The 12,447-nt window shown below is 38.2% G+C and overlaps 1 protein-coding gene across 1 annotated transcript in view; it reads left to right on the forward strand.

The window, feature by feature from the left end:
* adcy1b (adenylate cyclase 1b) overlaps positions 1-12,447 on the forward strand; it is a 579,599-nt gene that overhangs the window by 93,230 nt on the left and 473,922 nt on the right. Inside the window, exon 4 of the mRNA XM_073871739.1 lies at positions 763-874. Within this exon, the coding sequence (XP_073727840.1) occupies positions 763-874 (112 nt within the window). The remainder of the gene's footprint in view (positions 1-762; positions 875-12,447) is intronic.

Consider the following 12,447-nt stretch of genomic DNA (forward strand, 5'->3'; position numbering starts at 1 on the left):
CTTGTTTTTTTTGTTTTTTTTGCTTTTGTCAAACAAAACCCATGATATGCTGTAGTTTGTTTTTACCAAATAATTTTTTTACTAATAAATCCCTTTTAAATTCAATGTTTTGTCCATTTTGTTAATCTGATGGGACATTAAAACAGATATTGTACAAATATGTCACCGAATATCCCTTTTGGCCACTACTGTATCTTACTATAAACATGCTAAAATACATTTCGACGGACATTAACAATTATTATGAAAATCTTACTGAAGGAAATGGAGCGATATTATAGAACTGGGTGCTTAAAACAATCCCACTGAAATAAACATTATAACTTTTTATAATAATAACATAGCCTGCATAATTGAATTAATTGAGTTACAAATTAATGTGAATATAATAACCTGACATTACAGTAGCTAGTCATACAGTTTATATGATTTAGTTGCTGATTTAGTTTTTTATCTCTGTACTGGATGGCAAAAAGTTAGCCCAGAATAAAGATGTTGTCATTAGTTACTTAATGTGCTAAATGTGCAACCATGTTACCCATTCTGGTATATTTCATGTACTTTTTGTTTATTTAATGTAAATTGCAAAATAACATCATAACTGAACTTAGGTTGTAAACTGTATTTAGATGATTAGGGTTGAAACAAAATCTACTGAGATTGGAAGAGAACATTTTCTAAATGTTAAGTATTTTGCATAACAATGTATTAAAACAAACAACAACAATGCAAATAAAAAGTGTTTCTTATTTTTATTTTTAGCATCCTGTTTGCAGATATTGTGGGCTTTACTAGTCTGGCGTCACAGTGCACTGCGCAAGAGTTGGTCAAACTCCTTAATGAACTTTTTGGCAAGTTTGATGAGCTCGCGACGGTAAGTTGCTCACGTCTTCTCATTGGCTTATTTGTTCATTTGTGTTGCTATGGTAACAGCATCATAATACTGGAGTTACATGTTGATGTAAGGTGATGTACATCTTGAAAACTGAGAGATCTGGCCATATTTAATTTTGAAATGACAGTCATCCAAACACCCATCCATCCATTATGCTTTATCTAACAATCCTTGTATTATGCACTGCACAATTAGGACAAAAAAAATCATCTTGTAAACTATTTCCCCTGATATTGTATTTGCAGTTATTATTTTGATTAATGGTATTTGTATTGTTTTCATTACTATTGAAATATATTACTATCATATACTTGAGGCTTAAGGCCCAGCTATACTTTCTTTTCACATTCCGTTCTTTCCACAGTACAAATGATTTCTTATTCAAACAATTACTCTACCAGTCCGTCAGGGCAGGACTGATTAGCGTTATTTACAGGGCATTCACAAATTCAGGACAGATGAAAAAGAAAAATCTCCACTGCAAACAAAGTTTAGAACCTACAACAAGTAAACAAAGAATAAAACGTTTTGGTGAAGAAAATGCTTCTTAGCTTGGAAGAAAAAGGAAAATAAAAGAAGAAAAGATGATGGTGTATGCAAAGCTGTCTATTGCCAATGTCTTGTTGGCATGTGTTATTTATAGTGGAGTGTCCTCTCTCAATATTTTTTCGCGCATTTGCTGTTTTACAATGTAAAAAAGTAAAGCATTACTATTATTATTGCTCAGGGATATTATTTTTATTCTTATTTCTGGACAAAATGTAATAATCCAAAACACTCTTTGCCCACTGTAAGAACACATCAAAACTTTGCACTTGTTGCACTGGTCGTCATTTACCTACTTTCATGTTGATACAAGCCTGTATAAATTTCTTTGTTCTGATGAACATGACTAAAGAAATTTTAAGGAATGTTTGTAACCAAACCATTCATGAGCCCCATTCACTTCCATAGTATTATTTATCCTATTATGGAAGTAAATGGGGCTCATGATCGGCTTGCATTTATGTTACATTTAGCAGATGCTTTTGTCCAAAGCGACTTACAAATGAGGTAAACAATAGAAGCAATTATATCAACACAAGAACAGCAATACATAAGTGCACTAGAAGTCTCATCAAGTCTTACACAATATATATAGCCAAGGGTTAGTTAGTATTTTTTTCTTTAGAATGTATGTAAGAAGATAGGGATAAAGAAAAAAGGAAAAATAAAGAAGGATAGTAAGCCCTTTATTAGGAAGTGAGGTAATGGCGGAAGAGATGGGTTTTTAGTTGATTTTTAAAGACAGCTACAGAGTCAGCAGATTATGTTGTGACTGGCAGATCATTCCACAGATGTGGAACAGCACCAGAGAAGGTACGCAATAGTGATTTTTTTCCTTTTTGACACAAGCTGTCGCTCTGTGACGGAGCGCATGGATCGAGAGGGTACGTAAGGCTGTATAAGCAAGTGAAAGTAAGGGGGTGCTGACCAAGTGGTGTCCAAACTTTGTTTTGTGCTGCATCAGTTTTGGAGCGTGTCACAATAAATAACAAACTCATATAGGCATGAAACTAAAGCCTTTGGGGAAATTATTTAATAAATGAGTAAACAACTTGAATCAAGGAATTAATTGATTTCTCTATTTAAGACACCCAGTCTGGCATGGTGGTAATAGGGATAAAGCAAATGCAAAAAAGTTTTAAAAATTAGATTTCAAGGTCAAGGTCAAAGTTTATTTCTAAAGCACATTTACAAGCAGACACCACTGCCCCAAAGTGCTGTACAAGTATAAAATACAGTAAAAGCACAAGATACAAATATTCCAACAATATTAAAAAAAACAAAAAAAATAAATAAAATAAAATGTCACTGCTCAGTCATGATTCGAAAGCCAATGCAAACAAGTGGGTTTTTAACAATGATTTAAAACATTCCACAGAGGTAGCTGCTCTAATATAAGGAGGGAGCGAATTCCAAAGTGTTGGACCTGCTATTGAGAAAAGCTCTGTCTCCTCTTGTTTTTCGTCTGGACCTTGGACAGTCTAAAGACAGCTGGCCAGTAGACCTCAGAGTCCTACTTGGAGTATGCAAAGTAAGCATGTCAGATAAATATAAAGGTGCCAATCCGTTTAAAGATTTATAAACAAACAATAAAATCTTAAAATGGATTCTAAAAACAACAGGCAACCAATGTAGAGTCGACAATATAGGGGTTATGTGTTCATTTCGCTTTTTACCTGTCAAAAGACGTGCCGCTGCATTTTGGACTAATTGTAAACGGCGGATTATGGAGGTAGGATTATGATGAAAACAGTCCTGGGTAGACAGGAGCTATAGCACAAATCTGTCACAGAACTCTGCAAACTCTCGCCCGTTTAACAGAACTGTTAGTATACCTTGGACTTTATTTCCCATCAAGCACTTCAGCAGCTGATTTTTGCTACACCTGAACCTCATCTACCAGACTATTTAGAGCAGAGACGCTCTCTCCTCAGTGCAAAGTTTTGTTGACATCTCTGAGCATTTATATCCTGTTTTTTATTATCTCTGTATTACCTTGCCTGGATTATAGTTTTGCCTGTTTGCTGCCTGCCCTGACCCATTGCCTGTTCAACGTTTACAACGGTTTGCTGCCTTCCCATATGATCCTGCCTGTCTTACTTCTGACATATTGTGTATTGTTGCTGTTAATAATAAACTTGCTGCAAATGGATCCGACCTATCCAGAGTCTATGTTACATCTACAGACAAGAGGTGCAACATCTAGTAAAGTGGTGCTCGGATAGTGACCTGACTCTGAAAATCACTTAAACAAACGAGATCACTGTGGAGTACAGGAAAACCAAGGAAAACTATACCTTCCCCCTTATACATAAATGGCGAGGAAGTGGAAAGGGTTAACCACATCAAGTTCTTGGGCCTACATATCATAAATGATCTAACATGGACTGTTAACACTTCTCACTTGGAAAAGAAAGCTCAGCAGATGTTTTCACAAGAGGGCAGGCAACATCATAAGCTGTTTGAACGCCTACCACCAGGCTTAATATACAGGACAGTTAGAAAATGTACAAACAGACTAAGGAATAGTTTCTTCCCCAGAGTTGTAGCCTGCATCACACCTCTTCAAAACACATAGCTGGTGGAAACTAAGGACAGCAACAAACTCAAGTGTTCCCTCTTCCCTAATTAGCTGCTTATACTCTGAACATTTTACTATTGAGGGTGTGGAGTTGTCGTCATGGTACAGAGCCCCTCCCCCACTCCGCCATGTTAGCATGATTCCGGCGGCAAAACATGATTGTTTACGTGTGTTGTTAAATCGGTAGTAGAGGAAGTTCTCGCAATTCCACACTCTTTTACCATGGCTGAAAGTTACATGGCATAAGGCATAAAATCTCCTTCATATTCATAACATGTCATGTCATGATTATGAAGGTTTTATGTGAGCCTTATGCACACCCCTCAAGTAAAGTGTTACCCACACTGTTAACCCTCTGGGGTCCGACCATTTTGGGACCCTGTCAGAGGTTCTGACATGCTCTTACATTTGGTCTTTTTTCAGTTGCTTTAAAACATAATAATGGCAAGTGTCTCATACCACTGCGTTTAGCACAAACTGGGCTAAAATATTATATGAGCTACATGTATGTACATATTTGTATTTTTGAGAGAAAAATGTTTATGCATGGTTTTTAAAAAAAGCAAAATTTTTAAGTCACTGATATAAGTCCACAAAACCCATACTAAACATGTTTTAACAATACTTTTCTAAATATAATCTAGTAGTCTAGAGTTTTTTCTTTAAAATGATGTGAAAATCATCCTGCCTACTTATTCACATAAAACAACATATTGATTTAGAAATTGTAAGACATTTTTGTTTAGAGGGGCCGTATGGATTGATTGACAGCTAGCAAAACAAAGGCTTGCATAATGAGCTGCATAATGAGGCAGGGATGTTGGGAACTACAGTAAAGAATGTGAGGACAAATGTATACATGTTTGTTTGAGGTTTATTAAGTTAACAATATAATCAAAATAGAATTGAAGGTCAGTAGAACATTTTCAGTTTATTTGGAAACAAACCTTATTCAAAAACTTTGTATAAACTAAGAAACTGATACACAACAGAGCTGTAAACTTCATGTGGCTCATGTTACCATATAACTTTGTCCAAAAAGTTTTTTCCACTTCATAGTTTTGTACTGATGAGAGAGATACAGACCTCTAAGAGAGTTATAAACAGCTGTTAGCATAAATTGTCCACAGAAATACCCTTACATATATAACTGATGGGTAAATATCACTGATACTACATTCATATAAATTATCTTGTACATAAACTAAATCTCAGATAAACATCTGCAGCGATTAGTTATATAAAAAGCTGTTTTCAGATGACTGTTTTCAGATGCCCATCCCCTTATCGTCTAGCTTCTGTTTTAAACACGTTTTTGTAAGCGTGTATGAACTTTAAAAACACATTGCATATGGCGTCCATGTGCGCGAGCTCGCTTCTCTGTGTAACGCGGCGCTCATAAAAACTGTGGCGTGTGTAAAGCGCAATGTATTGAATTACCTTGCATGTAAACAATATGGAATCATTTTACAGCAAATCCCGCAGTGCAGCATTACTCAAAGTTGCCATGAGGGTAACGAAAGTGAACAACTGTGTCTAACACTGTAAAACATGTAAAAGATATCTGCCATATTACGGGAGGTCACGCGGATTTGTTTGTAAATAAGCATGTAAACATGGAATCATATTACAGCACACACTTAAAAGATACAGCATTTCAGGCTTACTGAAAGTTGCCATGAAGGATATAAGTGAAAAACTGTGTTTAACACTGTTACAGCATGCAACAGTGAAATCCGCCATTACGTGAGATCGCGTTCGTTTGTAAACAATGCAAAAGTTTTTCAATCCGAAGCATGCAGTCTGCTGAGGTTGCTTACTGTATGTAGGCTGAACTGCACAAGCCATGAGCATATTACATGATAGCAAATATAAATGGTATAAATTAACTGTTAACGTTACTTACTATCTTCCCTTCCTCCAGCTCCAGTGCGTCCTCAATCGTTCTTCTAAGGCAACGTTAAAGATAAATGCTTCTGTTCCTCAATGTCCAGACATAAATGAAGATATTCCTCACGTGTGTATATAAAGTTTATAATCCAAACATGCGGTAAAGTCTTTAAATCTGATAAACTTTACGCTTGGTTTTTTATGGTTGAACCGCTCCTCTGTTGATTTCCATGTCAACAGCGGGTACCGCCTGTGGGCGTGACCGAATTAAAGATAATGAAGTCAGCCAGGAAAAACAGTACTCTCTTTACTTTAATACATAAACAGGCATGATTTGTTTTCGATTATATTTCGCTTGTTTAAAAGTAGACATTTCAGGCTTTCTTTGGATATGTGTATCTTGTTTGTGTGACCAGTATTCGCGGAGTTTCAATTGTTTTTTGTAACGTATTTTGAGAGACAGCTGGCGGAGACAGAAATGTCTGGATGCATACCCTGTTTATTTTCTTTATTTGACAAAAGCACAAAGATCTGTTGTTATTGTGAATGAACACATATTAAAGAAGACCCTTTATCGTTTCAAATGATGTCAAACACGTAAGTGTATGATTAATAATGATGGAGTATTTTAAGTTGATTCTGCCACGATAAGGAAAAAACACGTCAAAACACGGCGCCGCGTTTTTGGACCCCAGGGGGTTAATGGCTTTAATCTAGCCAGGTCATTTACATCTTGCAATCACACATATAGAACTACCCTAGCCAGCCCAAATCTGGTTTATCCACTTTGCAGCCCCCAACATCCAGGGGGGCAGGGTTTCATATTTTACTGAAGCTTCCCCGGGCTCCGCCATTGATTAGCATTCCATTGACTCCCATTCATTTTGGCGTCACTTTGACAGCGAATAACTTTACATCTGAGCCGTTTAAAAACTCAATTTCTCCATTAATTATTTCTAAAGAAACACGGAAATGTATAAAAGGCTCCATTACCATGTATCTTACGTTATGGACCAGTAGAAGCAGTTTTTGTAAAAATAGGCTAACGATTGCGTCATAACCTGCGACTCTCTGTCGCACAGTAGAGAAATTACCATATGGACAGGAGGAGAAGCTCGTAGGCAATTATTTACTGTCTATGAGGCAATCGGGTGGACATGGAGGCATAAAGTTAAAAGGAACAGTATGTAAGAAATTTATATCAATTAATCATAAAATGGCCCTGATATGTCACTAGACATTAAGAAATCATTTTCATTTCAAATACTTATATCACTGACATCAGTGGTCTGGCCAGAATATTGTCATTTAAAAAGTGGAGTTGCAGCCCTCAACTGATGTTTATGTTGTCATTTTGTCTATTGGCCACTAGCTGTGTGATTGCAGTACCCGTTTTAGCCACAAGTTTTGTGATTGCAATACCAGTTTTGGCCACAATCCTACATACTGTTCCTTTAAGGGAGATTATTAATCAGAATACTTAACAAAATTTGCTCCTGTTTAAGCTCGCCGTCTCTGCAAGATTCGGTGGGTGATTCAAATTTCTCTTGTCACGGCTATTAGAAGACTTACAATTGTCAGACAGGTTGCTCACGTGACATCTACATCATTAAGCTCAGTTTGAGTCTGTGCCCCCCAGGAAGTGCGGCTTCTAATTGACTTCACTTGTCTCCGTTGAATCCAATGGGGTCACTGTGTCCATTTCTTTTACTATCTATGCCAACACCCAACACAAAAACCTGGTACAGTATGTGTCATTGGGCTAAAATCAAATTACAACTAAATACCTAAACATACATTACTTTAGCCTAAATCAAAACTTGTTGGAAACAATTGTGTACATTGAACATCTCGTTACAATCGGAACAGTCGCTGTAATTACTTTGTCATTTTGGTCAAGAAGTGTCTGCTAAATGCAATCTAATTATATCACACTTACTTAACTCAATTAAATTCAATTCAATTTTATTTATATAGCGCTTTTCACAATACTCAATTGTTTCAAAGCAGCTTTACATTAATAGAGGCAGTAAAAGCACAGAAAAACGACAGATAGCATAACATAATACACAATAGCATAAGCAGTCAAATTTGCTGCGGCTATGACGCGACATTATGAGCGAGCATATTACTAATGTAACGTCTAGAAGAAGAAGCTAAGTTAAGCCAGAGCAGGCTACCTCCCCAGGGTAAAAAAACCCCTAGGAGAAAAAAAAACAAAAACCCCGGGTTGTTTAGCAGAGGAAATAAAAATAAAAGTCCTAGGAGGGAAAAACCCTTGGGAGATATACATGTATATACACACATATAAACGGATAAGGAGCTTAAGCGGAGATTAAGCGGAGATTAAGCAGAGATTAAGCGGATATTAAGCGGGTCCTGGCGGTGGTCGTTGGTCAGGCATCAGCTGGGCATCACATTGAAGGACGACCAGTAGATCAGAGGTGTGCCGACTTTCACATCTACCGGAACTGGGTCTGTTTGTCCCATTGTCCTCAGGGTCAATGGGACCCAGGGACGAGACAGGGAGAGAAAAACAAAATCATATTAGAGTAGGGGCCGTTCACATGTAATGCATGTGTCACACAGTGATGTGGTTTAATCAGCTTATTTTCAGACAGACTAACTATTGAGGCATAATTGTTTTATCCACAGTTGAGGATTTTGCAAATTTGGGGCCCACTGCGACGGTATATATGGTAACTAAGGGTCACCTTCCGATTTTTAAAGCTCACGTAACACACGCTGTTTCTGCATTTCTGATATTAATCTGGAGTACCTATAGAGTAGTATGACATCCTTTATATCTCTGAAGAGTCTTTAGTTTAATCAGATTTATAAAAGAAAGATTAGCTTTACCGAATCTTTCCGATAACGTACGAAAAAATGAAGAAGGAGGAGTTATAACACGTTAGGAGCGAGTACGAGTCATACAACACTATACAACACTGTTTTAACTTATGATTCACTACATGTTCGTGTCATTTATATAATATACACGCGCCTATTTCCAACATAAGACAGAAATCTTACTTACCACGTGTAACTCGTCATGACCCGGTTCTGAAAATCCACCGCATCAAACACACACGCAAAACTCCGCTGCTAATCCGGATAATAAACTATATCCATTGTTTCCATAAGGCTGGATGTCTTCTTACATCCAAAAACACACTTCTTGTTGTGCCATTGTTGACTTTTGTAATTAAACAAGCCTGAGTGGCGTGATAAGCTGTTAGCAAGCTCTAGCGTCTCCCGCTGACTGACGGCTGGGCGGGGTTTTCCGGGGGAAGTTTTCCGGCGGAAGCCCATATAAAGAAGTGATACGTATCGAAAACCCCTGAAACGTCAGTTAGAACCGTAATCGAAAAAAATTAGCCGAAACTTGTACGAACCCTGGCGAAGTGCATTCGGCACAGAAATACTCTGAAACACGCCCAACTGCATTTTTGACACTTTGCCTACGTTTAGCATGAGGAAACAACTCTATAACTGTGTTAATAAGTCAGAATGCTTGAAATACCATTAAACCCCCCCTTTAAGAGAAAATGAAACCTGTCGACCCGTTTGACTAAGGCCTGTAACCCCACTGTCGTCGTTAATGCAGGTTCAGTGGCAAACGGGTCTATATTGCATACTATTTACAAGATCACGAGAAAACGGCAACATCGCAACCTGACCATACGTGTCAACCCGTTTGACTAAGGCTGGAGGCCCCACTGTCGTCGTTAATGCAGGTTCAGTGGCAAACGGGTCTGTATGGCGTACTATTCACAAGACACAAGAAAGCGCCAAAATCGCAACCCGACCATACGTGCCAACCCGTTTGACTAAGGCCGGAAGCCCCACTGTCGTCGTTAATGCAGGTTCAGTGGCAAACGGGTCTGTATGGCATACTATTCGCAATACAAAGAAAGCGCCAAAATCACAACCCAACCATACGTGCCAACCCGTTTGACTAAGGCCAAAAGCCCCACTGTCGTCGTTAATGCAGGTTCAGTGGCAAACGGGTCTGTATGGCATACTATTTGCAATACAAAGAAAGCGCCAAAATCACAACCCAACCATACGTGCCAACCCGTTTGACTAAGGCTGGAGGCCCCACTGTCGTCGTTAATGCAGGTTCAGTGGCAAACGGGTTTGTATGGCATACTATTCACAAGAACACGAAAGTTCCAAAATCGCAATCCGACTATAGGTTAAGATAAGGTTTTTATTTATTTATTTGGTTGGTCTGTGTTATGACCGCGAGTGCTTTGTTCCGTACAGATAACTTTTTCGAGTTAAGTACTTTTACTAGACAAATTATGCGAATGCTTTGTTGAAGAGAAAAGTTTTAAGTCTAGATTTAAAATTATCGACTGTGTCTGATTCTCGAACATCGGTTGGTAAGTCATTCCAGAGCTTAGGGGCTAAGTAGGAAAATGACCTTCCACTTTTAGATACTTTTGATAGTCTAGGGATAATCAAGAGACCAGAATTTTGCGACCGTAGTGTGCGTGATGGATTGTATTCTGATAGTAATTCTCTAAGATATGAGGGTGCTAGGCCATTTAAAGCGTTGTAGGTGATTAGTGATATTTTAAATTGTATGCGATATTTAACTGGTAGCCAGTGTAAAGATGCCAGAATTGGGCTTATGTGGTCATACTTTTTAGATCGAGTAAGTACCCTTGCGGAAGCGTTTTGAACTAGCTGAAGCTTGTTTACTTGATTTGCATGGCATCCCCCGAGTAGCGAGTTACAATAGTCTATTCTAGAGGTCATAAAAGCATGGATAAGCTTCTCTGCGTCAGATGTAGACAGTATATGGCGTATTTTCGAGATATTTCTAAGATGGAAGAATGCTGTGCGGCAGACGTTGGCGATATGACTATCGAAGGATAAGTTGCTGTCGAACATCACACCTAAGTTCCTAACCGTGGAAGATGGCACCACAGTGCAGCCATCTATGTGCAACTTGTAATCTGACATATTATGTTTGTAGCGATTCGGTTCAATCATAAGTATCTCTGTCTTATTGGAGTTCAGCTTAAGAAAGTTATGTGCCATCCAGTCACTAACATCTCTAAGGCAGTCTGTTAGCTTAGAAAACGTGTGTGTTTCGCTGGGATGTGAGGAGATGTAAAGCTGGGTATCATCCGCATAGCAGTGAAAACTTATGTTATGTTTCCTGATAATGTCTCCTAGAGGTAACATGTATAACGAGAACAGGATAGGACCTAAAACCGAACCCTGCGGTACACCGTATTTAACCAGGGAGTGATATGACTCTTCCTCGTTTACATAAACAAAGTGATAGCGATTGGTTAGATACGACCTAAACCAGGCTAGCGCCTGACCACTGATACCAACATAGTTTTCTAGTCTATTGAGTAAGATTGTATGATCTATTGTGTCAAAGGCTGCACTAAGGTCTAATAATATAAGAATTGAGATTTCACCACGATCGGATGTTAATAGGAGGTCATTTGTAACTCTAAGCAACGCTGTCTCTGTGCTATGGTGGGGCCTGAATCCTGATTGGAACTTTTCATATGTACTATTATTTGTCAAGAATGTGCGTAACTGGCTTGCCACTACCTTTTCTAATATTTTCGAAAGAAAAGGGAGATTTGAGATTGGTCTAAAGTTATTAAGCTCTCCCTGGTCAAGCTGCGGTTTTTTAATCAGCGGTTTAATAACTGCTAGTTTGAAAGCTGTTGGAACTTATCCTATTTCTAGCGATGAGTTAAAGATATTTAGAACCGGGGTTGACACTACAGGGAATACCTCTTTAAGCAGTTTTGTGGGAACGGGGTCTAATATACAGGATGATGATTTGGATGATGTAACTAGTCTAGAGAGCTCATCTATTGTAGTAGGTTTAAATGAATCAAGATGTTCGTATGGTAGTCTAGTGTTAAGTGAACTAACGGGTAGAGTGGTGGCTGCCTGGGTAGCTACGATGTTTTCCCTTATAGCCGTAATTTTGTTAGAAAAGAAGTTCATGAAGTCGTTACTATTGTGTTGAAGTTTACTATTGGTTTCTGTTTGTTCTTTATTTCTAGTCAGTTTTGCAACGGTGCTGAAGAGGAAACGAGGGTTATTATGATTCTCATTTATAAGCTTGCTAAGATAGGTAGATCTGGCGGTTTTAATAGCCTGTCTGTATTGTTTAACACTCTCTTTCCATGCTGCACGCCATACCTCTAACTTTGTGCTTCTATCATTTCTTTCCATTTTCCTAGTTGCCTTTTTGAGTGCTGCGGTGTGATGATCATACCATGGAGCTGGCGGTTTTTCTTTGATTCTCTTTTTTCGAATGGGAGCAACGGCATCCAATGTGTTAGAACAGACATTGTTTAGGTTTTCTATTACAATATCTAGATCGTCACAGTTGTCTGCATGTTTAATTTGGGACAGGTCTGGAAGAGTGCTAATAAATCTATCTTTAGTGGTGGAAATTATTGTTCTGGCTAATCTGTAGCATGTTGTGGATTGAGTGATCCTATCTAGAAGTACAGTGTATGACACAAGGTAATGGTCAGAAACT

The sequence above is a fragment of the Misgurnus anguillicaudatus genome, chromosome 2 (genome assembly GCF_027580225.2).
Source record: "Misgurnus anguillicaudatus chromosome 2, ASM2758022v2, whole genome shotgun sequence".
NCBI classification, from domain to species: domain Eukaryota; kingdom Metazoa; phylum Chordata; class Actinopteri; order Cypriniformes; family Cobitidae; genus Misgurnus; species Misgurnus anguillicaudatus.